Below are 23,426 nucleotides of genomic sequence, written 5' to 3'. Positions count from 1 at the left end.
GCTGTCAATTTTAAAGGGAAGATTCAACGGCAAGATTTTCAGTGTTGTAGCCACCGCCACTGTCGTTTTAAAAAATTTCGGCCACCGCCTCTCTCTCCGCAAATTCAAAATCCAAACGCACCTAGCCACCCAGCCACCGATAGCCATCGCCGCCCCAACGCACCCACCACCGACCTTACCGCCCCAAACGCCCGATAGCCAAGCCACTACTCAAACCCCAAAACTCTTAAAAAAATCCGAATCTGGGTTTTGTTGTTGAAGAAAGAGGGGGAAAGAGAGAAAAAGAAGGAGAGAGAAGCAGGAGGGGTGGGCTTGGTTGTCATCGAAGAAAGAGGGGAAACAGGAGATGGAAGGGTGGGTGCGCACAGGGGGGTGGGGTTTTAAAAAAAAATTTATTATTTTTTTCACACATCAACACCAAAGTGGGCATCTTACTTGCCACGTTACTAAGGGTAAGATAGGAAAGTGAAAGAACAAAAAGGACTGAACATCTACACATATCGGGTCGGGTCGGGTCGGGTCAACTTAATAGATAGACCATATTTGGATTTAAGACCCATAGCCCGTGCCCTGCAAACCATCTGAAGTTTTTGCTCGTCAGGTCCGGACCTGACCACTTCGACCTGGAATCAAAATGATATCTTCTTGTTTTCTTTTTTCATTTTTTTTAAAGGACTCATTCTTGAATCTTCAAATTCTCAATCTTAATCCTAAATAGGAGAACCAGACTACACATGGCACTCGTGATTCATACACGCTTCTGGGAAAGAGACAACCACTATAATATATAGTGTATATATACTGGGGTGTAATACACACAACTGATCCGCATCCTTCGTCGGCACATGTACTGTTTGAATGCTTATCAATATCAACCACCATCATCATCATCCACACTTCCACTCTGCAACTTTCTCTCTCTCTCTCTCTCTCTCTCTCTCTCTCTCTCAATGGCCGTGAATAGCTCTCTCTCACTCCTCCCTTCCACTCTCTCCCCCAAGCTCTCCAACTCCTCCTCAATCCCCAACTCCACTCACTTCCAACCCAAAACCCGAATTCCACTCTTCCGACATTTCCAAATGACCAACGGCGTCTTCCTGACCCCTGTTTCCGTCGTTTCGACCTCCGCCTCTGCCGTCGTTGGTGTCGGCGACGACTTACCTCTAGACTATGGCGACGTGTTCCCCCAGGCGGATCCGAGCGAGCGCAGAAGAGCTGGCGTGGTCCTCCATCCGACGTCGTTCCGTGGACCCCACGGCATTGGAGATTTTGGGGAGGAGGCGTTTCGTTTCATTGACTGGCTTCATGAGGCCGGGTGCTCCCTCTGGCAGGTGCTTCCGCTGGTTCCTCCTGGTAGGAAAGCCAATGAAGAGGGCTCCCCTTACTCTGGTCAGGTAATTGCTTTATATTTATTTTTTTGTCAAAACTTACCCAATTGATTATATATCTATATAATATATACACACACAGCTTGGATTTCATATGTGAATTGTGTAAAGCCTAATATTTTGATTGGCTGTAGTGTGCCATATCCTCATTGTGATTTACAATTGAATTTGTGGGTAATTTTGGTTGATGGGATTTTGTCAGGATGCAAATTGTGGTAACACTCTGTTGATATCTCTTGAGGAGCTTGTCAATGATGGTTTGTTGACAAAGGAAGAGCTTCCAAAACCAGTGTGAGGAAAACTTTATTAATGCATCTGCCATCATATTGAGCTTTTTATATGGGTTTCTGTATGGATTTGTCTTATGGGATTGTGGTGTACTGGTTCATGCAGTGATTCTGACCGCGTGAATTACTCAACTGTTGCTGACTTAAAGGATCCTCTGATAGCTAAGGTAAATGATGTGAACAGCATTACTGTTGCTCGTTTTTGTGCGTTTTCCATGACTTTCACTTCAGCAATCTTAGAACAGTTTTTCATGTTGAACTGTGTGAAACTGAAGTTGGGATATTTAGGAGTGAAGGTGAACTTAAAAGTCATCGTGAACAGTTTTCCATGACTTTCACTTAACTCAGAACAGTTTTTCATTTCTTACACCAAAAACTATTTCTTAGTTTAGCGCTTTGTCAGGCTGCAGAGAGGCTTATTAGGAGTGAAGGTGAACTTAAAAGTCAGCTTGAAGATTTCCGTAATGACCCGGATATATCAAGTGAGATTTTTATATTATTTGTGCACTAATAATTTTATAATATACTTTTACTGCCGTGAACAATTTTGTATGTGTTATAATTTGACAATCTTGGTTGTAAATTGACATTATATTGTAGTTCTGGTTCGACAACTCTTCAGAATGGTGTAATTCTAACTGTGCTAGGATCTATTAGTTGAATGTATGCACATACATACATACACATATGTTATTCAGGAAAGCACCAAATTTTTGGTTACTTACTTACTAAAAAATTACTTTCTTTTACTTCCTAGAACTTGTTGTCCAAATGGTCTTTGGTGAAAATACCAAGCACAAAGAATGCAGCTCCAGAGTGCTTTTGTATGCTTGTGTGGACATTTTTCCCTCTCTCACGTGTGATTCTTGTTTCACATTTTTGTAGGCTGGCTTGAAGATGCAGCTTATTTTGCAGCAATTGACAGCAGTTTAAATGCTTTCAGTTGGTACGAGTGGCCTGAACCTTTGAAAAATCGCCATCTTGCAGCCTTGGAAGACATTTACCAGAGCAAACAGCATTTTGTGAGATCTGGGTGACTGACTATTACTTATTGATTTATAGTTTCTTATTGTATGCATACTTAATGTTAGGAGCCCCTTTAATTCCCATTTCCCCTGATGTGTTTGTTTCTGCAGATAAATATCTTCATTGCTAAACAATTTTTGTTCCAAAGGCAATGGCAGAAAGTTCGCAAGTATGCACAGATGAAGCGAATCAGTATCATGGGAGACATGCCCATTTACGTAGGTTATCACAGTGCAGATGTTTGGGCCAATAAAAAACATTTTCTGCTGGTGAGTACTTTTTAGTGGGTAAAGGGAGATCTTCATAACACAGCATGCTGTACTAGGTGTCAATTGCTGATCATATATTAGTTTTTCAGAACAGGAATGGTTTTCCTCTTGAAGTTAGTGGTGTTCCCCCGGATGCTTTCAGTGAAACTGGTCAGCTCTGGGACAGGTTTATACAACACATACATAATGCTTCAAGTTTGCTTTGTGGTTTGAGCTATATCATTGAGCTTACTGATAAACCTAATGTTTGAAATAAAGCCCTCTATATGATTGGAAAGCAATGGAGAAAGAAGGATTTTCATGGTGGATACGCCGCATGCGAAGAGCACAGAATATATATGACGAATTCAGGATCGACCACTTTAGAGGTCTTGCTGGCTTTTGGGCTGTTCCTTCTGGTGAGAAATTACAGATCAGACTTCTTGTGCTTCTATCTTGTAGCATGTCTATGTTGTTATCACACTAATATATGGCGTGTTCACAGAAGCAAAAGTTGCCATGGTTGGACGATGGAAGGTCGGGTTTGACTAAATTGTTTTCTAGTTATAATTCTGTGTAATTTATTATCTCATCATTCAATCTGAAACTTTTTTTATTTTAAATAATGGTAGGCCGGACCTGGAAAATCATTTTTTGATGCCATATTCAGAGCAGCTGGGAAGATTAACATAATAGCTGAAGATTTGGTATGTTTTAGCTGGTTGGATACAAAATTCTTTTTCAATGCCATATCCAGAGAAGTTGGGAAGACTTAACATAATAGCTCAATCCTTCAAATAAAAAGAGAAGAAAACAAAAAGAGTTAAACTATGGGAGTAAATTTTGATGCTATGAGGTTACTGATTTAATGATTCTTTTTATTACACTGGTGTCCTTACAAAATAGAACGAAAAAAAAATAAAAATAAAAGAAGAAGAAAACTGCTTATGTGGTAGATGTCTGATTGATCTTTTGACATGTAAGATGCATTGTTTATGTGATGGATCCTGGTGCTATGAAATTAAATTTTGATACGGTGAAGCAATGATAAGATTGAGAAAGTTTCTTACAATGTTACCGTCTTATTGTAACTGGACCTCAGTAATTTTATGGATTCAGATGCTTTGCTATTTGTACCAATTGATGATTGCTAGAATATAAAATAATTGCTGGCCCACATCCTAACAGCTTAAGCTTTGGGAAAGTGTTCAAACAAAAAAACTTTATCATGGTATCGGAGCAGGAGGTCCTGATTTGAAACCTTACAATTACAACCTCTATGTAAGTTAAAATTGGCCTCTAGTGTAAGAGGAGCTTTATTAGCATATAAAATAATTGTTGGCTCGCATTTTAACAACTTAAATTTTCCAGAATAGTGGTAAACGAATAAACCTTTTATCATTGCGAAGATTATTATTGTAAATACCCATTTATTCACATTTTCAGGAGCGTTTGCTTGATTTGTTCTCATATTGCATGACAGGGAGTTATCACTGAGGATGTAATTCAGCTAAGGAAATCCATAGGGGCACCTGGAATGGCTGTCCTCCAGTTTGGTAATGACTTCTTGCCCATTTATTATACTACTGTAGTCTATATAATTAGCTTTGAGAAATAACCTTAAGCTTAAATGACCTGATATTCTTGCCCTGTTCTGTAAATTCTCTATGTAGCTTTTGGAAGTGATGCTGCTAACCCTCATTTACCTCATAATCATGAGCCCAATCAAGTTGTTTACACTGGAACTCATGATAATGACACGGTAAATTCATCCATCCATGGGCTTCTTTCCATATGTTTCTGGGTTTGTCCTCAAATGATTGTCAAGACCTTCTTTCCACTATTCTGGAGGTTTTCTTTCTGCTACTAAATTATAGCTGGCAGAGCATATTCTTGTAGTTCTTGTAGTGGTTGTTCCAATCCCATGATCATGACTTCTGTTTAACTTTTTTGCATTCACCATTTGTAGTGAAGCTGGCTAATAGTTTCTTTGATTGCCTTGCAGATTCGAGGGTGGTGGGATGTTTTGAAGCAAGAAGAGAAGTCCAATGTGGGTTTCTTTTTGTTTTTTGTTTTTTCTTTCTTTCGAAAAATCTCGTACTAGAATATGTAATTTCACACTACATGTTAGACAAGATGTAGCTTCTTTTTGTGTTTCTTTACAGTTTTATTGTAATCCCAGGTCCTGAAGTATCTTTCAATTGCTGAAGAAGATGATATCTCATGGGCACTCGCAAAAGCTGCATTATCTTCTGTGGCCCGAACAGCAATCATACCTATGCAAGATATTCTTAGGTTAGGAAGTTCAGCGAGGATGAACATTCCTGCAACTCAGGTAAATGACAGCTTCATACATAGATGCGATAAATTGGTAATGGGCAGTAGAATGGTGGTCGACAGTCTTGGTTGTCTGCAGCACATTGATGGTTAGGGTCTAGACTCCAGAGTTAAAATGCAGATGAATATAGGCCAAATTGGATTCTTGGCATGGTTGGGGTGCTCCCATCCTATCCTTTTCTGTTTTACAACCTGGATGTTTTGGCCAAATTATAAAATCCAAATCTATGTGCTCCTGGGTTTCTACTCAGGCGGCAAGAGGCAAGACGAAAACATTTGAGGCTTTTTGTTTCCTTCTTTCTGATATTTAACAGCATACTTTTTCCCCCATCATTTTATCACACATAATAATTAGAAGTCAGGAATCTTTGCTTTTGAGCCAAAAGTTTAAGCTTTTTTTTTTTTTTTTTTGGGGTGTGTGTGGTTATAATATGTTGTAGAAATATGCAACCTAACATATTGACACCGCATGTCAATGATTTTTTTCTTACTTTGCACAGTTTGGAAATTGGGGTTGGAGGATACCTAGTTCCAGGAGCTTTGATAGCTTGGAGACAGAAGCTATGCAACTGAGGGAAATGTTGTCGATGTATGGGCGGCTGTAAATTAAGGGTGCTAAATAACGTTTTCGTTCAGGTGGTCATGAACTACAGACAGGTTGTTGTATCAGAATAATAATCTACAGAAGAATAATAAAATACGTTACTTCAATAAAAATGTTGGACTTGTATCAATTTCAGTTGAATAAAATGACCTTTATTCAGATAATCTATTTGTACAGTAATATATGGGTTCTCCAGCTGGATACTTTGAAACTAATTTACATGTTGGCAAGTGTGGGAGCAAATTTTCCCACGAGAATATTCGTCCAAGATTCCTTCGTCTTCTCCGCCTCTCTTTCTCCTTGCAAAACAGATTGGAGTAAAAGGATCACACCCGGGGGGTGTTAGCCAAAGGCCCTCCGATGCCTAAGTTAGGTAAGGTAATTCAAGGAAAACCGGGTGGCCGGAGCAGTGTGTGGTGGCGCGAGCCTTGTGTGTGAGAGAGAAAGAGAGGTGGCGGCTAGGGTTTTTGATAAATGATTTCTGCAGAGTTTCAGTAGGAATTTAGACGTACCTCATCCTTGTGCTTAACCAAGTATTTATAGTGGCCTTGGAGAGGCTGGAGAGGTTGGTGTGGTTGGTGTAGTTGGTGAGGTTGGTGTGGTTGGTGAGGTTGTTGTATTTAGGGATTATGGATTTAACCGAATCCCTAATTAAGGCGAGGATCAAGTAACCCCCAATTTGATTAGGTAATTCCCAATTAGGTTAGGTAACTCCTAATTAGGTCAAATAATTCCCAAATTGATTGGCCTAATTATTTGACCTAGGGTTTTGATTTAATTAGGTTCCCACAAATGCCCCCCAGCTTCTGCGTGGCGTGTGAGGGCATGTAGGAGATGTAGATTAACCGTTGGGCCATCCAATTGCAACTGGGCTTCCTTCTTTGGTTTGGGCTCCTGCGTGGAGGAGGCTTTCTACTTGCTAATTTTCTGAAATTGGACTCCTAGTCGGAATGGGCTTGAGATTCCTTGTAGGTAGGTAAAGAAACCCCAATCGCTCTAAATATGAGGCTCTTCCTTGCTTGTCTTCAAACCGTAAGAAACACTTCCCATATTCCAAAGAGAGGTTCTTTGAAAATCGTCTGCTTACCAAGGGAGAGAGTGCATCTTTAGGTAAGATATATATATATATATATGTATATTTATATATATTTTTTGTCTTCTTGGTTGCGGGTCCAGCATGGGGAGCTTTGGCAGCAAGGTGAAGTGGTCTGCTAAGGGAGGCATGCGAGCTTGGTATGCGCTGGTGAGCCAGGATGGTGCTGGTGCGTGTTGGAGAGGGCTGGTCCTTGCGCTGGAGAGAGGCTGCAGTTTGGGCTCGAGCTGGGGCGCTCTAGGATGGGCCATGCGCGTTGGCCATGGCTGCTTGACCAAGCCAACAGCTGGGCGCGTCTTGGGCCGCAGGACTGGAGCAAACGGAGCAGGCCCGTGTTGGAATGGGATGCGAGTTGGGCCGGAGCGCGAATTGAGCTGAAGGCGCGAACTGGGCTGGAGGCGCGAACTAGGTTGCTGCGTTGATGGGCCAAGTGTGCTGTGCGCCAAGTGGACTTGGGCTGGCAGGCGCTGGGCTCCTCTACAGATTGGGCTGCAGCTTGTTGGACCCTTTTTTTTGTTTTTTTGTTGCTGCTGTTTTTTTTGTTTTTTTGTTTTTTGTTTTGGTTCACGAACTAGGAATTTTAACGCAATTCTCTTCGCTATTTTTTGCAGCTGCTCAATAACCATGTCTTCTGAAAGAAAGAGCCGATCACCAAGCTCACAAGTGCCCTTGTACCTGTGGGACGGTTCTCAAGTTCCCAAAGAGAAGTTTGTGGCCAATTTGCACCGTGTCACCACTGAGGCCCAGTTCAAAACGTGGCGTGCCCTTTTCGACTCCGCTATACCCAAGGATGTGCATGTCAAGTTGGCAGAGCCTTCGTCTGACAGTATACCTCATGTGGATCCGAACAATCCCGGCGCCAGGATTATCACGTTCCGCCCCTTTTATTTCTCGCTGGGTTTCACGTTTCCGCTGTCGAAATTTTGAAAGAGGTGTTCTGCGCCATGGAGTGTGCCCCGAGCTAGTGTACTCCGAATGTTTATCGGGCGGTCATCTGCTTTGAAAATTTGAGCCACTTCTTCAAGCTGGATTTGACCGTGCAGGAGTTCTTCTACTTCTTCGAGGTGAGACGCTTCGAGAAATATGCCCAACTTCGTGCACGCGAACCCAAATCGTTTGATAGTCTGAGTCAGGGCGATCATGTGTGGAGCAAGGATGTGCTAGAGGTCAGTGGCAGATGGGAAAGAGAGGTTGGCGACGGTCCTCTCGTTCCTCTTACCCACTGCGATGGTAAGTTGCATCCCTCTGATCTGCTACTGTTGCCATGGAATTCTTTGCTGTGTCTGACTAACTTTTGTCTTATGCTTGCAGATGATGCCATCCGAAAGAAGCTTGTTCTTGACCCGGACATGACGAAGGTTCGACAAGCTTTGAGCATCCCCGCCAAGTTTCGTGAATGGCGCTGGCTGCTGAGCGAACATCGGAAGAAAGTCGGTGACCTGCCCCCTGCTGAAGATATTGAAAGGTGGAAGTCGCGCTGCTTGGAGCTAAGTGACTTGCCAATTGAGCAGGAGGAGTCATCGACTGAGTCCCCCGAGGGTGGGAAAGCGTGTAGTAGCTCTGCTCGAGATGAAGCTGCAGTTTCACGATCAGTGGATACGTCTCCATAGTGAAGGCAGCTGAGATCTTCTCTTGCCACGAACAAGTCTTCCACAAGAGAGGTCTCGCCTGCTCAGAAGGCCCATATGGGAGTTACTCCTGCCTTGTCTACCGGGATCAAACGCCTTGTTAGCGCGAGCAGCAAGAAGGCCAATGGCATGCAGGAGGTTCGGGAAATTCTGCTCAAGTCTTTGCCCGTACTGCCTAAGACCCGTGATCTGCCATGTAATGAAGCCGCTGGGAAGCAAGGTTTGGGTCATCTGTGCCGATCTGGGAATCAAGTTGAGAGGACTGTACCTCTGCCTAGCAACCATGACTCATCTGCGGGGCCACGAACAGTCAAGCGTGGGGCTGACTCAATGTTGCAAGTTGCAGCCAAAAAAGCTAAAGAGTCGTATGCTCGAGCGAAGAGTTCTCCAATCGCGCGAACTGCCGGTCCGAAAATTGGTGATAGCTCTGCTGGGGGCGAGCCCGTGTCTGATATGCTGAAAACAGGCTTTCTGTTAAGTCCATCTGCTTGCGCTAAGCTAATTGATCACGTGTATCGACCTGGTGACCTTTGTGCTTTCTCGAGCCTTCCCTTGAATAAGCAAGAAGAAGCTGCCATATATCATCTTCAAAAAGGAATGGTTTTTGCTGTTGGGGCCATGCGGAACTCGCGTGATGTTGCCCCCTCTTTTGTCCTGCTTGACGAGCTTCTGAAGAAGAATGCCGACCCGACTGACAAGCTCTCGAACGAGTGGATTCGCCATGACGCGAGGATTTCCGAGATGAAGGAGAGTATGTCCGTGCTCAAGAGTTCTGCTGGGCAAAAGGATGGTGAACTCAAGTCTCTTATGGCTACCCTGCTCGAACGCAAGGAAGCCTACTTCTGCCTCGAACGTAAGCATGCTGCTTTGGCCCAGGATCGTGACAAACTGCTGGTCAAGTTTGACACCCATGTGGAAGCCACGGAGGCATCCAAGCAAGAGATTGCTGCTAATGCGTACAAGCTGGGATACCTGGATTACCAGAATGGTGCTTCTCCTTGCTGCCCTCTCGAAGATGATGACGGTGAGCAGTTTGGTCTTGAACTGCCCCCCGCTCAGAGTGAGCAGGTGGATGTTGTGGATGCAGAAGCAGTTGAAGAGCAGATAGCAGATGAAGCTGTAATTGAGGAAGACAAACGCCATGGTGGGTCAACTGATGAGGCTAAGGCGGATGCGAAGGAGCAGGCAGCCGAGGCGGTTGAGCAAGTTGTGCTAGTTGGGCAGAATGAGGCTGTTGCCAGCGCAGTTGAGGATGTGATCGGCTAAGGGTCACCTGCTGAAGTTCCCTAGTAGTTGTAGTTCATTTTTGCTATTTTTGAACTTTGTTATTTTCTTTCAAAAAGTGGTCTTTGGTTGACCATCTTACTTTCTTGTTGAACTTGGCTATTGGCCGCTTTGTTATGAATTTTCAGTTGTCTTTCGAACTTCAATTCTCATTGTATCTTGTAAGTGTGCGTCCGAGACATAGCACTTGAAAGACATAGCACTTGAAAGTGACTCCATTGAGTTTGTACTTGTGAAGTAGCTTGCCTGCAATGGAGAGAAGGCTCGTCGCCTGTGTGTGTATGTCGGGGGACATAACGCATGGAAATGACTCCATTGAGTTTGTGCTCCGAGGAGCAGCTTGTCTGCAATGGAGGTAAGGCTTGTCGCATGTGGCGTATGTCAGGAACATAGCGCTTGAAAAGACTCCATTGAGTTCGTGCTCCGGGGAGCAGCTTGTCTGCATGAAGGTAAGGCTTGTCACCTGTGAGCGTATGTCGGGGACATAGCTCTTAAAAAAGACTCCATTGAGTTCGTGCTCCGGGGAGCAGCTTGTCTGCAATGGAGGTAAGGCTTGTCGCCTGTGAGCGTATGTCGGGGACATAGCTCTTAAAAAAGACTCCATTGAGTTCGTGCTCCGGGGAGCAGCTTGTCTGCGATGGAGGTAAGGCTTGTCGCCTGTGAGCGTATGTCGGGGACATAGCTCTTAAAAAGAGACTCCATTGAGTTTGTGCTCCGAGGAGCAGCTTGTCTGCAATGGAGGTAAGGCTTGTCGCCTGTGTGCGTATGTCGGGGACATAGCGCTTGAAAAAGACTCCATTGAGTTTGTGCTCCGAGGAGCAGCTTGTCTGCAATGGAGTTAAGGCTTGTTGCCTGCATGTATATGTTTGTGGGACATAATGCTCGAAAAAGTACTTCATTGAAAAGCTTGCTCTTGTATTGATGTTGGTGTGAATACATCGCTTTATTGAATAAAGGAAATTAACAACATAGGTAACATCGAAAGCAGTTTGTCTTCAATGGAAGTACGGGAGGCTCGTCGTCTGCTAGGAGTCGAGCTGGTAAGCGAAGAGCTTCACGGATAGTATCTCCAAAGGTAGTGGGCATTCCATTGTCTTGGAATTTCCTTCCCTTCTAGAGTGTCGAGGGTGTAACTTCCTCTACCCCCAGATCGGCTGATCATGTAGGGGTCTTCCCAATTTGGCTTCATCTTCTTTGACCCTTGCCACGGTGATGTGATGAAAGTTTTTCTAAGCACAAGGTCTCCAGGCTTAGGGGCTTTGACCAGCATATCATCCACGTAGACTTCCATGGTTCTACCGATCTGCTCCTTGAAAATCTTATTCACGAGCCTTTGATAGGTTGCTCCAACGTTCTTCAACCCAAAGGGCATGACTTTGTAGTAGTAGGTCCCTCTCTCGATGATGAAAGAGGTCTTCGCCTTGTCATCGTCGTACATCATAATTTGATTATAGCCGGAGTAGACATCCATGAAGCTGAGCAGCTGGTTGCCGAAAGTTGAATCCACGCGCTGGTCTATCATCGGCAATGGGAAGTTGTCTTTAGGGCCTGCTTTGTTGAGGTCGGTGTAATCGACGCACACTCTCCATTTGCCCTTTTCTTGTTTTGCCATCAGAACAACGTTGGCCAGCCATTCTGAGTAGGAGACCTCTTCAATAAATTCGGCTGCTAGAAGCTTGTCAATCTCGGCTTCAATGATCGCTACTCGCTCTGGAGCGAAGTTGCGTCTCTTTTGCACTACGGGCTTACTGGCAGGGTTGACATGGAGGCAGTGGCAGATGATGTTTGGGTCGATGCCGGGCATGTCAGATGGTGACCACGCGAACATGTCTTTGTTGTCTTGGAGGAAGGTAGTCAGCTCCACCTTCTCGTCTGGGCTTAGGCGCGAGCCGATCCGCGCTTTCTTGTCTGGCTGGTTAGGATCGACGGGTACTAACTCAACGTCTTCTTCAGGCTACCAACCTTCTTCAAGGGAGCCTTCCGGGCGGATTTCCTCCTCTCGATCCTTCTTGTTTGGATTCTGGCCCGAGCCGATCTGCGCTTCCTTGTCTGGCTGGTTAGGATCAGGGGGTACTAACTCGACGTCATCCTCAGGCTTCCAATCCTTTTCAGGGGAGTTTTCCGGGCGGATTCCCTCGCCTTGATCCTGGCTCATTAATTGCTATTGTGGGGTAGCAGCTCCCTTCTCGTTCAAGCTTGCTTGTTTGCTGGGAGCGCTTCGTGCCTTGTTGGCAGCTTGCATTACTGGTGTGAACTGCAACTGCTTGCTCTTCTTGAGCCCTTGAGCTGTGCATCTTCTTGCCAAGGCTTGGTCACTATTGATCTGCCCGATTCCGCCTTAAGGGATGGGGTAGCGAATCTTCTGGTGTAAAGCAGATGTGATGGCCTCGATCTTGCTGATCCACGGTCGGCCCAAGATTCTGTTGTACGGGGAGATCTCGTCAATGACCATGAAGGTTTGCGAGCAGACCAGAGTGGACGTCAAGGTCGATCGTTCCAATAGTGATTGATGTGGCCCCATTGAAGCTGGTGAGCGACCTGGAAAGTTTGCTAATCTTGGGTTCCAATCCCATCTGTTGGATGACAGATAGTTGCAGGATGTTGGCTGCGCTGGCCTCATCCATATGAATTCTCTCGATCACAGCTTGTTCAATCTGAATGCAGATGACTAGGGCATGATTATGCGGCAGGTCAAGCCCGATCAAGTCTTTCTTCTGGAAACCAATGATGGGTGTATCCACAATGACTGGTACTCTTGTTGTGACTTGGGAGACATAAGTCGCATGCGCGATCTTCCTATTGTGCTGCTTGGTGGTCAGCCGGACTCCTGGGAGTCAGCTAGAATGGTGTTGATTTGAATGACCTTTTGGGGAGGTTCCTTGGCAGCTGCATCAAGATCCTCGATCTGTTGGATGGCCTTCTTTGCACATTGGTCCTTGGTCCTAGCCTCGAACGGCACAGAGTATGGCTGACCTAGCCTCTCGAGCACATTGGTCCTTGGTCCTAGCCTCGAACGGCTCAGAGTATGGCTCGCGGCTGTCTGCGTCTCATCTACTCGATCTCGCTATCTCCCCTGCCAGTTTGCCCTTATCTGACCGGCCTGGGACCTCTCGAACTGCTTGCCAGCACGCTCGTGTGCCCTCCTCTCCTCGTCACGGGGTCCAAGGTTAGGGCCTTGATTCAAGTTGATCTGCCTGAGTAGCTGGCCAATCAGGTTGGTTTGATCATTGACCTTCTATGTAAGTTGATCGACCCGTGAGTTAAGGTCTACCTGACTGCGCATGTCAAGTAGAGTGTTGTGCATCGGGCCTAACGGCATATGGGCTAGGGCTCCATTAGAAGCGTCCACAGGTGCATATGTCAAGTGTGATCGCAGAGGAGGGAGAGAATGGATCTTCTCCAAGACTGGGACGACGTCGGAGTAGCCATGGGGCTGCGCAGCAAACCTGGTAGTTGAGTGGTGTGGCTGTTGCTGTGCTTCGACAGTAGGACAACGAGGCAGAGCAGCTCTAGTAATCAGCTCTGGCAACTGCAAGGCTGTGGAGGTCCTAGGGTCATGTGGCAGCTATTCTACAATTCCAGCAGCTGAAGGCGGCTGCAAAGCACTAGAGGACGACTGCAAGGCGTTGGCAGCTACGATTCCGTGTGGTTGCATTGAGGTTTCCACCACGAAACCATGAGATGGGCCCATCGTGGTGGCGTTACTCTTCGTACGTCTTGTATCAACCATGGTTGTTTGAAAAAATGTGTGAAAGATGGATTTGGAGCACGCTTTGAATATATCTCGCGCTTTCAATGAAAGCACCAATTTGTGGGAGCAAATTTCCCCACGAGAATATTCGCCCAAGATTCCTTCGTCTTCTCCGCCTCTCTTTCTTCATGCAAAACAGATTGGAGTAAAAGGACCACACCGGGGGGGTGTTGGCCAAAGGCCCTCCGATGCCTAAGTTAGGTAGGGTAATTCAAGGAAAACCGGGTGGCCGGAGCCTTGTGTGGTGGCCGGAGCCTTGTGTGAGAGAGAGAAAGAGAGGAGGTGGCTAGGGTTTTTGAGAAATGATTTCTGCAAAGTCTCAGTAGGAATTTAGACGTACCTCATCCTTGTGCGTAACCAAGTATTTATAGTGGCCTTGGAGAGGTTGGTGTGGTTGGTGAGGTTTGTGTATTTAGGGATTATGGATTTAACCGAATCCCTAATTAAGGCGATGATCAAGTAACCCCCAATTTGATTAGGTAATTCCCAATTAGGTTAGGTAACTCCCAATTAGGTTAAGTAACTCCTAATTAGGTCAAATAATTCCCAAATTGATTGGCCTAATTATTTGACCTAGGGTTTTGATTTAATTAGGTTCCCACAGCAAGTATAGCAAGCACGTTAGGATTTAGATAGAAGAAATGGCGAAGTTTATATGGTAGGTCAAAATTTGCAAGACCTGTTGCAATATATGAGTCTTAATTTCTTGCCATTAGAAATTGTGTTTACATTAGAAACCGGTTTGGTTGTGTTTACCAAACCACAAAACAGTTCTTGCCATTCTAAGTTTGCACTCATGCAGGTAATTTTGAGAAAGGAATGGAGTTCTTTGAGATGATGATAAAAGTCTACTATATAAATCCTTGAGCATAAAGAAAGGTTGAAAGCTGTGGAGCTTGTGAAGAACATGCCAGTGAAACCGTATGTTGGAATATGGGGTGCATTATTACTTAGTGCTTGCAAGATTCACCGTAACATAGAGATCGGTGAATATGCACGTCGACGTCTCTCTGAGTTGGAGCCCCAGGATGCAGCTCCATTCGTGGAGATGGCTAACATATATGTATTTGAGAGAAGGTGGGAAGAAGTTGCTGCATTAAGGACAGTGATGAAATTTAACAAAGTGAACCATAGGAGACAAAAGTTTAAAACCTATTGGTTGGATACTTGGATAGCCTTCTCTTTCAACCATTTTTTCAAGCTACAGACCTCTAGTTCCTTTTAAAATTGAACCATAGGTGCCAAATTTTAAAACCTATTGGTATGTTGTTTACATGAAAGATCAACCCCAAGACAACAAAATAAGTTCTTTTTAGTTGCAGATCAAGCAGCTTATACAAAAACATTCACCATCTTCTCTGTTTTTCCCAACTAACTGGGTAATAAATTAACAACTTCTCATTTTCTGACTTGGTCAAAAACAAGCAAAACTTTATACAAAATATTTTCTGATCACCAGGGCTTATTCATTTAAGTCCCATGGAAATGGAAATGTATGAAGTGCCATTCAAGGTTCAGTCGCTCGTGTATGAGTACAATGAATCATTTCATCGTCATAACTTTTTAAGTTTTGTTGATACAGAATGAATATCTTGTGATATACAGTAGGGCAAAGGTAACTTACAGAAAATTGTACAAGTTTCTTAGTTGCAGATTAAGAATGAGCGTTAAGCACCACCGCATGTCCCATGTGAAAGTGAATCTCCTGCAGGATTCCTGACTGCAGAATCAAGCAGCTTTCTCAATTGCTTCGATGCATTCCAGTATAGTTGCCTTGTTTGACATTGCTGTTATTAAGGCTTCATGAATTTCCTTGTCATTTTTTAAGAGAGACCCAGCAAACAACACCTGCGATACATTTCCCAGCATCAGAATTTGTTACAAGATGTGAATTACTAAATCTCTTTTCCATCATTTTTAACAGTTAACAGAGGAAACCATAAAAGGGCTGTGACAAAAAAATTAAACACATAATTATTCGTGAAAGAACCAAGGTTTTCATCCGTACTCTATCACATTAAATAAATAAATAAAAAGTTAGTGGAGCATGCAGGTTGTATAACTGAGGAACTTACAGCCCATCTAGTAAGATTTTGTTGCTGTTCTTTGCTAAGCTGTGGCTTGCTTCTGTTGATAAATCTCTGAAAAAATTTAATGAGGTCTCTGAGATTGGGTCAACATAGTATCTAGAAAACAATTGATCTTAGGAAAATGGTAGTTATAAACCTGAAGACTGAAAAGATCAGCTGATTGACCAATCACTTTGTCATATGTCAGACCTTCTGCTGCAAGTCCAGCCATTGCTACCACTGCCAACCTAAAAGACCACTAAAAAATTAATTCTTCTCCACCAGTCAATTTATAATGGCATTTCCAGCAGTGGTGTGTAATTATGTATTGCGTTTGTATTGATAAAGTCATGTGAAAACATTGCAACAGAACTTTAATGCAAATGGACAGTTTGTGCATAAACCAAATAATATTATCAGAAAACAATGATCCTGACACAATGAAAAGATGCACTATTTCAAAAGAACTGAGAGCCCGTTTGTTACAGTTTAAGAAGTGAAAAATTACTCAAGAAAAATATTAAATTCCAGTAGGTGTGGCCATCATGTAAGTACCTGTCTAGTTCCTTTGCATCAAGCTGCCCACTGTATATCAGCTTTTCCAGCCTTTCGTCAATAAGATTGACATGCTCTTTGCCAATATCTAAAGAATACCCCAGAATAGGAAGGCCCAGCAAATAAGCAACTGTTCAAAGAAAAAAAATCACTTTATCAGTATGTCAAGCAAGCAACTAAAATCTATGCATTATTAATGATATTAAGTATATAATATGTGGTGTAATGAAGTACCTAAAAAATGAGCAGCTTCATGTCTAGCAATTCTTTCTTGATAATCTGGGAAAAATGATGAAAAGCTAGATATGGCAGCTTGAAGAAGCCTAAAGTACAGATGAAGATAACTTTATATAAAGAAAATACAATATTGATAATTACTCGTAAATGCTGTTAAAAATACAGAAGTCATCAAGGCATAAAAATTCAATTGCATCTAAACCTTAGTCTTACCCAGGGGCAGTGCTTCCCACACCCAAAACTACTAGAGAGATGCTCCCAAGCAAGTATGGCACAAAAAAGCCCCAGTCCTACAAGAACAGTATTATGCAAACCCAAGAAATGTTATTAGAGCTAGAATCTTTTCAACTTCTTTTCTCTGTAATGTAAAAGAAAATTTCTCTCTGGTGTATAATTGACCTAAGCTAATAGTTCTAGAAGAATGATGATATTTGGAAATAACTCAAGTAAACCTTTATCCCTAAAATGCAGTTGACAAATACTAGGCAATGATTGGCTGATATGAAGGCGAAAAAAATCCATTGCACTTTCAATCCTAATCTTACTTCTACTACAATTCAAGTTGTTTGCGTAAGGAAGTTAAGTTCTTTGTTTTAGTAAAAATGTTGACAATCTGTAATTAATTAATTTGTGACATCCCGGACAGAGGTCTTCTTGTCTACTTCAACTATCAAATGAAAGCGGCCATCGATTATCCAGTCTGTCCCCAACGCCTTGTGCTAGGCTGGCAGCAATACAATTGCACTGACATAGGTCCTCATCCAAAAAAAAAAAAAAAAAAGTAGCTTACATAATAATTGGATTCTTCAGCCCTGCTTATATAGCCAGAGCTCTACAATACATGCTTAATGTGTGTTCACAGACACAAGAAAGGGACTTTGAAAATGCCTTCCACTTTCATGTAAAAGTAATCATGTGATCCAGGTTAGATTGCAACTGTAAAATCCAAAAACCATATTCCTATCTCCTTCTCCAGATCAGAGAAAGAAAACTTGCCAGATTAAAATTTCATATATTTGTGTAAGAGTAGAAAAAGGCATTTTTTTTAATGCCAATATATGAAAAAGAAAAATAAAGAAAAATACTATCAACTATACACTGCTAAAGAAAAAGAAAGTTAAAAAAAATTCATTACACAACAATATAGGATTACAAAAATCCCTCCTAATCACACTGTTTAGATAGTTGATGTATAATTTATATGTGGACTTACAGAGACAAGGAGATATAATCAAATTTACCCCAGGAAGTTGGCCAGCAAGAAGACCTAAGAATCCTGTCGTCCCCACCACGGTGAATAGAAAAGCCGCCTGTATCACTGAACGATATCAAATTTACAAAAAGTAGTTTGAGACCAATGCATATAGAAAGAGCTGCATTCCCAATTTAGATGTAAAGTATCCCGTATTTCCCCATATCATATTAGATTTGCTGAAAGACATGTAAGAAGAAAATAGGTAGAAAAATTTACAAGAGGATGCTGACAATTCTAAATCCTACTCAGAATTGGTTTGGGCGTTTGGGGTAAGGGTTTGCTGCTATGAGAGTTTACTTCATAAAAGTTCAAAGCACAAAGAGGAAGGATAGATAAGTAAATGTGGTGTTGAGGCTTTGCAAAACAATCTTGCACACTGTATGAAGAGGTAATGAACATCCAAGAACGTGTTTCGTATATAATTTTCGCACATTCTGAATGCAAGTAGCCCAAAGAAATTACTAGTTTTATGAATACTTACATCATTTCTGACGCTGGGAACCGCAAGAGTTTCTGCATTTTTTATTCCAAGAGTTGTCAGCTCCCTAAGCGATGTCTGGTGCATAAATGTTGAAACTTGAAAGAGTCAATACTTTGAACAGATGATCATCATTCAAGTACATGTATGAATGGGTTTGTTTGTAGATGTTGGTAATTTTTTGAGTAGCACTTTCCCAGAACTTCACACTTGTAACGGAGACTGACCGTACGCCGTGAGACATAGGGCTGAGAACTCCATTTCTTGGCCCAACCAACTTCACTTAGCTGATCAAGTGCCTCTTTAACCGCACTGCTATCTTTCTGCAGAAAATGCATAGCGATATTTAACTTCGATCTATTTCTCAAAGATATGTGCATCAACAATCAATGATGTTCTCTCTATCTATTTAGCAATAGCAAGGGGATTGAAAATTTAAACTAAAACAATTATCCATGAATTCGAATAAAGATAATAGAAATGAAGGTAAATGGGAGAGAAGGAGGAAGAATTTACATTAACTCTCCAGCTGATTTTCATTCTGACATTAAATTTCATGATTAACTCATGATAAAGGATGTACATTGATTAAGTATGCCTTAACCAACAAATGCAATCATGATTTAATAGGAAGAGTTCAATACAAGCTGCAGTTTCATTTTTCATTCCTCAAATCAAAATATTTTTTTTAATTCTTTAATTACGAATACAAAGTGTAGCATAGCAATTAGTGATGGCGCAATTTTTATGAAAAATTAGAAATAAAAATAAAAATAGGTAAATGAAAACCAAAAGCGTAATGGAAGAAGAACCTTTGCAATGGCGGATTGAAGGGTGTTGAGGTCGACACCAGGAGCAGCAGAGGAAGAAGCTCTGGTTCGAAATTGTCGATAAAAGTGAGAGGAGGAGGAGGAAGAAGAAGAGGCAGGCTTTGAGAGTGAGAGTGTGAGAGAAGCCATGGCCAAGCTCGTCATGGGTTTGCTCTTTTCCTATATATGCACCAGAGAGAGAGGCAGGGGGATAAGGTTATTTATATCGCAAATATGAAATTTTTAATAAATAAAAAAAGATTTGTTGACAGTGGGATTTGAACCCACGCCCTTTCGGACCAGAACCTTAATCTGGCGCCTTAGACCAACTCGGCCATATCAACGTTGTTGTTAGGGAACAGGTATAATTTTCCTTTATCATATAACATCGTCCGAGAAAAGTGAATGAAAAATCTACTTTATAACCCATGTTTTATTTTTGTTGCCACTGTAAATTATGTAATTAATGTAGATGTCCACAACTGGATAGGAGTTCAAAAACACAAAAATTTTGATGAAAATATTAATTTAAGAAAAATAACAATGGTTAAAATTCAAGAAAAATGATGGAAATGAAATGAAAAATAATTAACAATAATGCAAGTGTGGGTGGCTTGTTTGAGTTCATGTGAATATACTAGACGATGGTGGACAATGTTCTCTAGTTACCAAATGCACTTCACTTTTTTTTTCAAGTATGACTTTATTAGGTTATCTCCAATTCATGAGGTCAAATTCAAAATATCCTAAATTATAGCCCAAAATTTCTTCTAAATCAAGAAAATGAAGGGGCCAAATAGCAGTTCAGCTATTGCCTGGACTCAAAAAAAATTTCAGTGGAGCCCACTCAGCCCATGTGCAAGTGTTTGGGCCTAATTTGGCGTAGAGGTGTCAAACGGGCCGTGCCGGGCCGGCCCAACCCATTTAAACTCGTGCCTTTAATGTATTCGTGCCGTGCCGTGCCGGCCCATTTAATTTATCGGGCCGTGCCGTGCTGGCCCATTTAGTAAAATCATTGATCCCAGCCCGACCCAAAGCCCAAGTCCATATTGAAATGGGCCGTGCCGTGCTTGGGCCGTGCCCGTGCTCGTGCTCGGGCCATACTCGGGCCCAAGAACAAGCCCATTTAATTTGAATTTTTTTTTACTTGATTTTTTTTTTCATTGCTTCTTCACGAATCACGCACGGCTCCTAGAGTCTAGACGCTTTGAGTTTGAGTCCAACTCCAACTCTCCAACTCCAAATCTATTTGTTATGTCATCAAGGCTGGGTGGTTGTTTGTCAAGTGGTTTTATTAAGTCACTTAAGTCTGCCGGTAAGTAATTGGTCATTGCATCAATTTTTTATATTTTTTATTTTATTTTATTTACTTGTTGTTCCAAGTTCCAACTTGGTAGTGAAAAAATGCAGTAGATGATTTAAGTGGGCTCGGGCTCGTGTCGTGCTTGGAGCGGGCTCGGGCTCGTGCCGTGCTTGGAGCGGGCTCGGGCTAAGCCCGTCTCATGTCGGGCCACGGGCCGGCCCGGTCCATTGGACCTTTTTTTAAATCCCAACCCGGTCCAAGCTTTCGTGCCGTGCCGAGCACGGCCTATTAATATTCGTGCTCGTGCCGTGCCGTGCCTCATTTAAATGGACTGGACTCGTGCCGTGCTGGGCCGGCCCGACCCGTTTGACACCTCTAATTTGGCGTGCCCGGTCCAAAACCCAAAAGCCCACAAAACAGAAAAGAACAAAGAACTAGGCTTTGATTCAAAAAGAGAGAGTCCAAAAACACATCAGAGGCTCACGTCTTTCACGAAATGGCAGAGTTGTAAAAAATGCCAATTTAAATGGCAATTGACCACTAGAGCAGATCAATAAAAAAAAATTGGATTGGGCCCAACCTCTAAATACTCACAATTAATCTCAAAACCCAGAGTACAAGATCATCAGATTTTTTGGAAAGTCTATTCTCAGAACCCACGCGACTAATTGACTTTGAAAAGTCAACAATTTCAACTATCACAAGAGAGTTGATTGGTAATTAATAAAAGCAGGTCATTAACAGAAAGACTTCTCTGAAACTCTGAGGCCAAAAGATCAGAACCTTTATTTTTATTTATATATATATATAAATATATATATATATATATATACAATTCTGCACCAAAGCAGGTAACCTTTCCAAAAGATAAGTAGGGAGCAAGGGAGTTGTTCAAATAGGGAAAGCAAACTGACCATCATGGCAGATTGAGTTTTTCTCTTTATAAGGAACAAACAGAGAACAAAGGGAGTTGATTTTTTTTTTTTTTCCAGAAAAGCAAAGAAAAGACCTCTATGAAAGCTGATTGTTGATGGTTCTAATCTGCAAGAACAATGACTTCCTTCTTTTACGGCTTTGAAAAGAGAAAAGATTTTTTTGAAGATCTGTCGCCCATTTTAAAGATTAAAAAACCCACTCTAGCATTTCCTATAAATATGAGAGGAGGTGAACAGATCAAAGGACAACCAAAAAATCAATCAAAAGCAAAAACTCAAAATGATCACTTGATCTCAAAAACCTTCAAAACACTGAAGCAACCAAAAGCTCATTGAGCCACAAGAAAGAAGCCAGCTACAAATCAAAATTTCCAACTCTAGTTCAGACTTAGAGAAATAAGTCATTCAAAACGAGATTTCTCTCATTACAAATTTGGTCCAGCATAAGCCAAATCAAGCAGAGTTCGGGTTTTACAAATATGAAAACCTCAACAAATTTATGGAAAGCCCTGATCAAGCAAAACAGGTACTACATTGCAGTTCCAGCTCAGTAATCATCAAGTCCAGCCACTTCTTCAATTTCCAGACTGAAGAGGTTCCAATTCTGCCCATTCAAAAAGCCTTCCAGGGCTTGAAATAGATTAAAGCTCTACCAAACTCGAACATTGGTATCGATTTACAGCTAAAACTTGACAGTTGAAAGTGTTGATAGTCCAGTCCAGCACAGACATATCCAATTCAGCCTAGATCAGAAGCATTTATCCATGTAGAAATTGAAGTACAGCTCTCTCTTTTTGTCTTTTTAGAGTTGGTCTTCCCTTTTTGAGTTTTGTAAAAGGCACTTCTGCCTAAAACGGTTCGCTATCTTATCATTTATTCTGGCCAGAACTACCAGTTTTGTATTGTGAAAAAATTGTGAAAATCCTTACTAGTCTGAGGCAAGAAAAGAACTTACTTGGGAGATATTCCTCACCCAAATTCACAATCGCTTGCTTAGAAATCAGTAACTTGGGACGCAAGTAATCTATTTTTAAGAAGTCTGCTAGAATTCTCATTGGTAGCAGTGGCACGCTTGCATACTAAAGAAAGTTGGCTTATTGACCAGTCAATGGTTTTTAAGGCAATAGGGAACTTTACCATACCATCACAGAACGAACATAAAACGGGTGAGCAATTTGGCACGCCCAGTGGGACTTCTCAATATACATACTCCTAGAAGAATCTTCTAAGTGTATGAATATTGAAAGTTCTAGCTAGAATCCACGCTGTGCCATGAAAAGAGATCAGGCAGCTCTCTGAGAAGGACTTGAGTAAGAAGAAAGTGATGCTAGGCAATCAGCCCATGGCAGTACCAGTAGTAGACGTTCCAGGTCTGGCTTCAGAAGGTTGAACCAGACACAGGAGGCTATATTCCGGCAGGACGCCACAGCACAAAGGAGCCAGGATACTCTAAACAACACGACAACCATGATGCAATGGCAAGTCAACAGGCAGTTCAGGAAGGACCCGTGAGGCTACTATTGCCAGAATTCCGAATCCAGATGTTGTGGTCCAGCAGCTAGACCTTCCTTATGAACCTCCACCAGGACTGGCATGGCCATACCAAGAGAACCCTCTCATCGCACAGATAGCTGGAATACCAAGACGTGGAGAAATCCAAGCTGGACAGAGGGGAGGAGTCCTTTCCATCCAAGAACATGTGGCTCTAGTTCGTCCAGAAGGCCCTGCACCAGTTCAGGCCCTCCAGAATTAGCCAAAACCTCCATCTATTCCACAACCTGTGGCCCCACGTGATCAGCCATTGGCACTTCTGCCTGAGGCACCAGCTGTGTTGCCCTACAGACCTAGAAGAATGGACTCCAATCCATTCCCTCCACTAGCAAGAGGCAAGAGAGGCAGAAGGGGAATTAACCCCTATGCCAACAATGACAGGAACAGACCAGGGTCAAACTGGAGGAATCATCCAGATTTTGAGGAAGAGGAAGAACACAGGGAGGAAGTTCTGCCCACGCCATACAGAATGAAGCACAGGATTGACCACATCTAGCTAGAACAGGAGCGAAATCCTCAACTTGTCAATGCTTTGAATGACATGGGGGCACTTCAAAGAATGATCAGAGAGATTATGGAGCCTGAAAT

At 42.5% G+C, this 23,426-nt stretch overlaps 2 protein-coding genes and 1 non-coding gene across 3 annotated transcripts; 1 reads left to right on the top strand and 2 right to left on the bottom strand.

The window, feature by feature from the left end:
• Window positions 1-591: 591 nt before the first annotated feature.
• On the top strand, window positions 592-6,054 carry LOC117632407 (4-alpha-glucanotransferase, chloroplastic/amyloplastic). Its single transcript, XM_034365866.1, has 15 exons — window positions 592-1,394; window positions 1,591-1,679; window positions 1,782-1,842; window positions 2,079-2,157; window positions 2,561-2,697; window positions 2,812-2,970; window positions 3,060-3,136; window positions 3,229-3,368; window positions 3,455-3,486; window positions 3,582-3,656; window positions 4,433-4,505; window positions 4,623-4,711; window positions 4,955-4,999; window positions 5,132-5,284; window positions 5,787-6,054. The coding sequence occupies exons 1-15, from the start codon at window positions 846-848 to the stop codon at window positions 5,889-5,891; spliced, it is 1,863 nt and encodes a 620-aa protein (XP_034221757.1). The 5' UTR covers window positions 592-845; the 3' UTR covers window positions 5,892-6,054.
• Window positions 6,055-15,128: 9,074 nt separating this feature from the next.
• On the bottom strand, window positions 15,129-19,242 carry LOC117631668. Its single transcript, XM_034364943.1, has 10 exons — window positions 19,053-19,242; window positions 18,468-18,563; window positions 18,244-18,318; window positions 17,749-17,817; window positions 16,721-16,797; window positions 16,505-16,593; window positions 16,271-16,400; window positions 15,873-15,963; window positions 15,722-15,787; window positions 15,129-15,494 (listed from the first exon to the last, which is right to left on the bottom strand). Exons 1-10 carry the CDS (start codon window positions 19,212-19,214, stop codon window positions 15,375-15,377), a joined length of 975 nt encoding a protein of 324 aa, XP_034220834.1. The 5' UTR covers window positions 19,215-19,242; the 3' UTR covers window positions 15,129-15,374.
• A 70-nt stretch (window positions 19,243-19,312) lies between these two features.
• On the bottom strand, window positions 19,313-19,393 carry TRNAL-AAG. The gene has a single exon. It is a non-coding gene; the product is annotated as a tRNA-Leu (tRNA).
• Window positions 19,394-23,426: the final 4,033 nt, after the last annotated feature.

This window comes from Prunus dulcis, chromosome 6, assembly GCF_902201215.1.
Source record: "Prunus dulcis chromosome 6, ALMONDv2, whole genome shotgun sequence".
Classification (NCBI taxonomy): Eukaryota; Viridiplantae; Streptophyta; class Magnoliopsida; order Rosales; family Rosaceae; genus Prunus; species Prunus dulcis.
The sequence above is the reverse complement of the archived record's forward strand: the minus strand, read 5'-3'. Positions and strand labels throughout refer to the sequence as shown.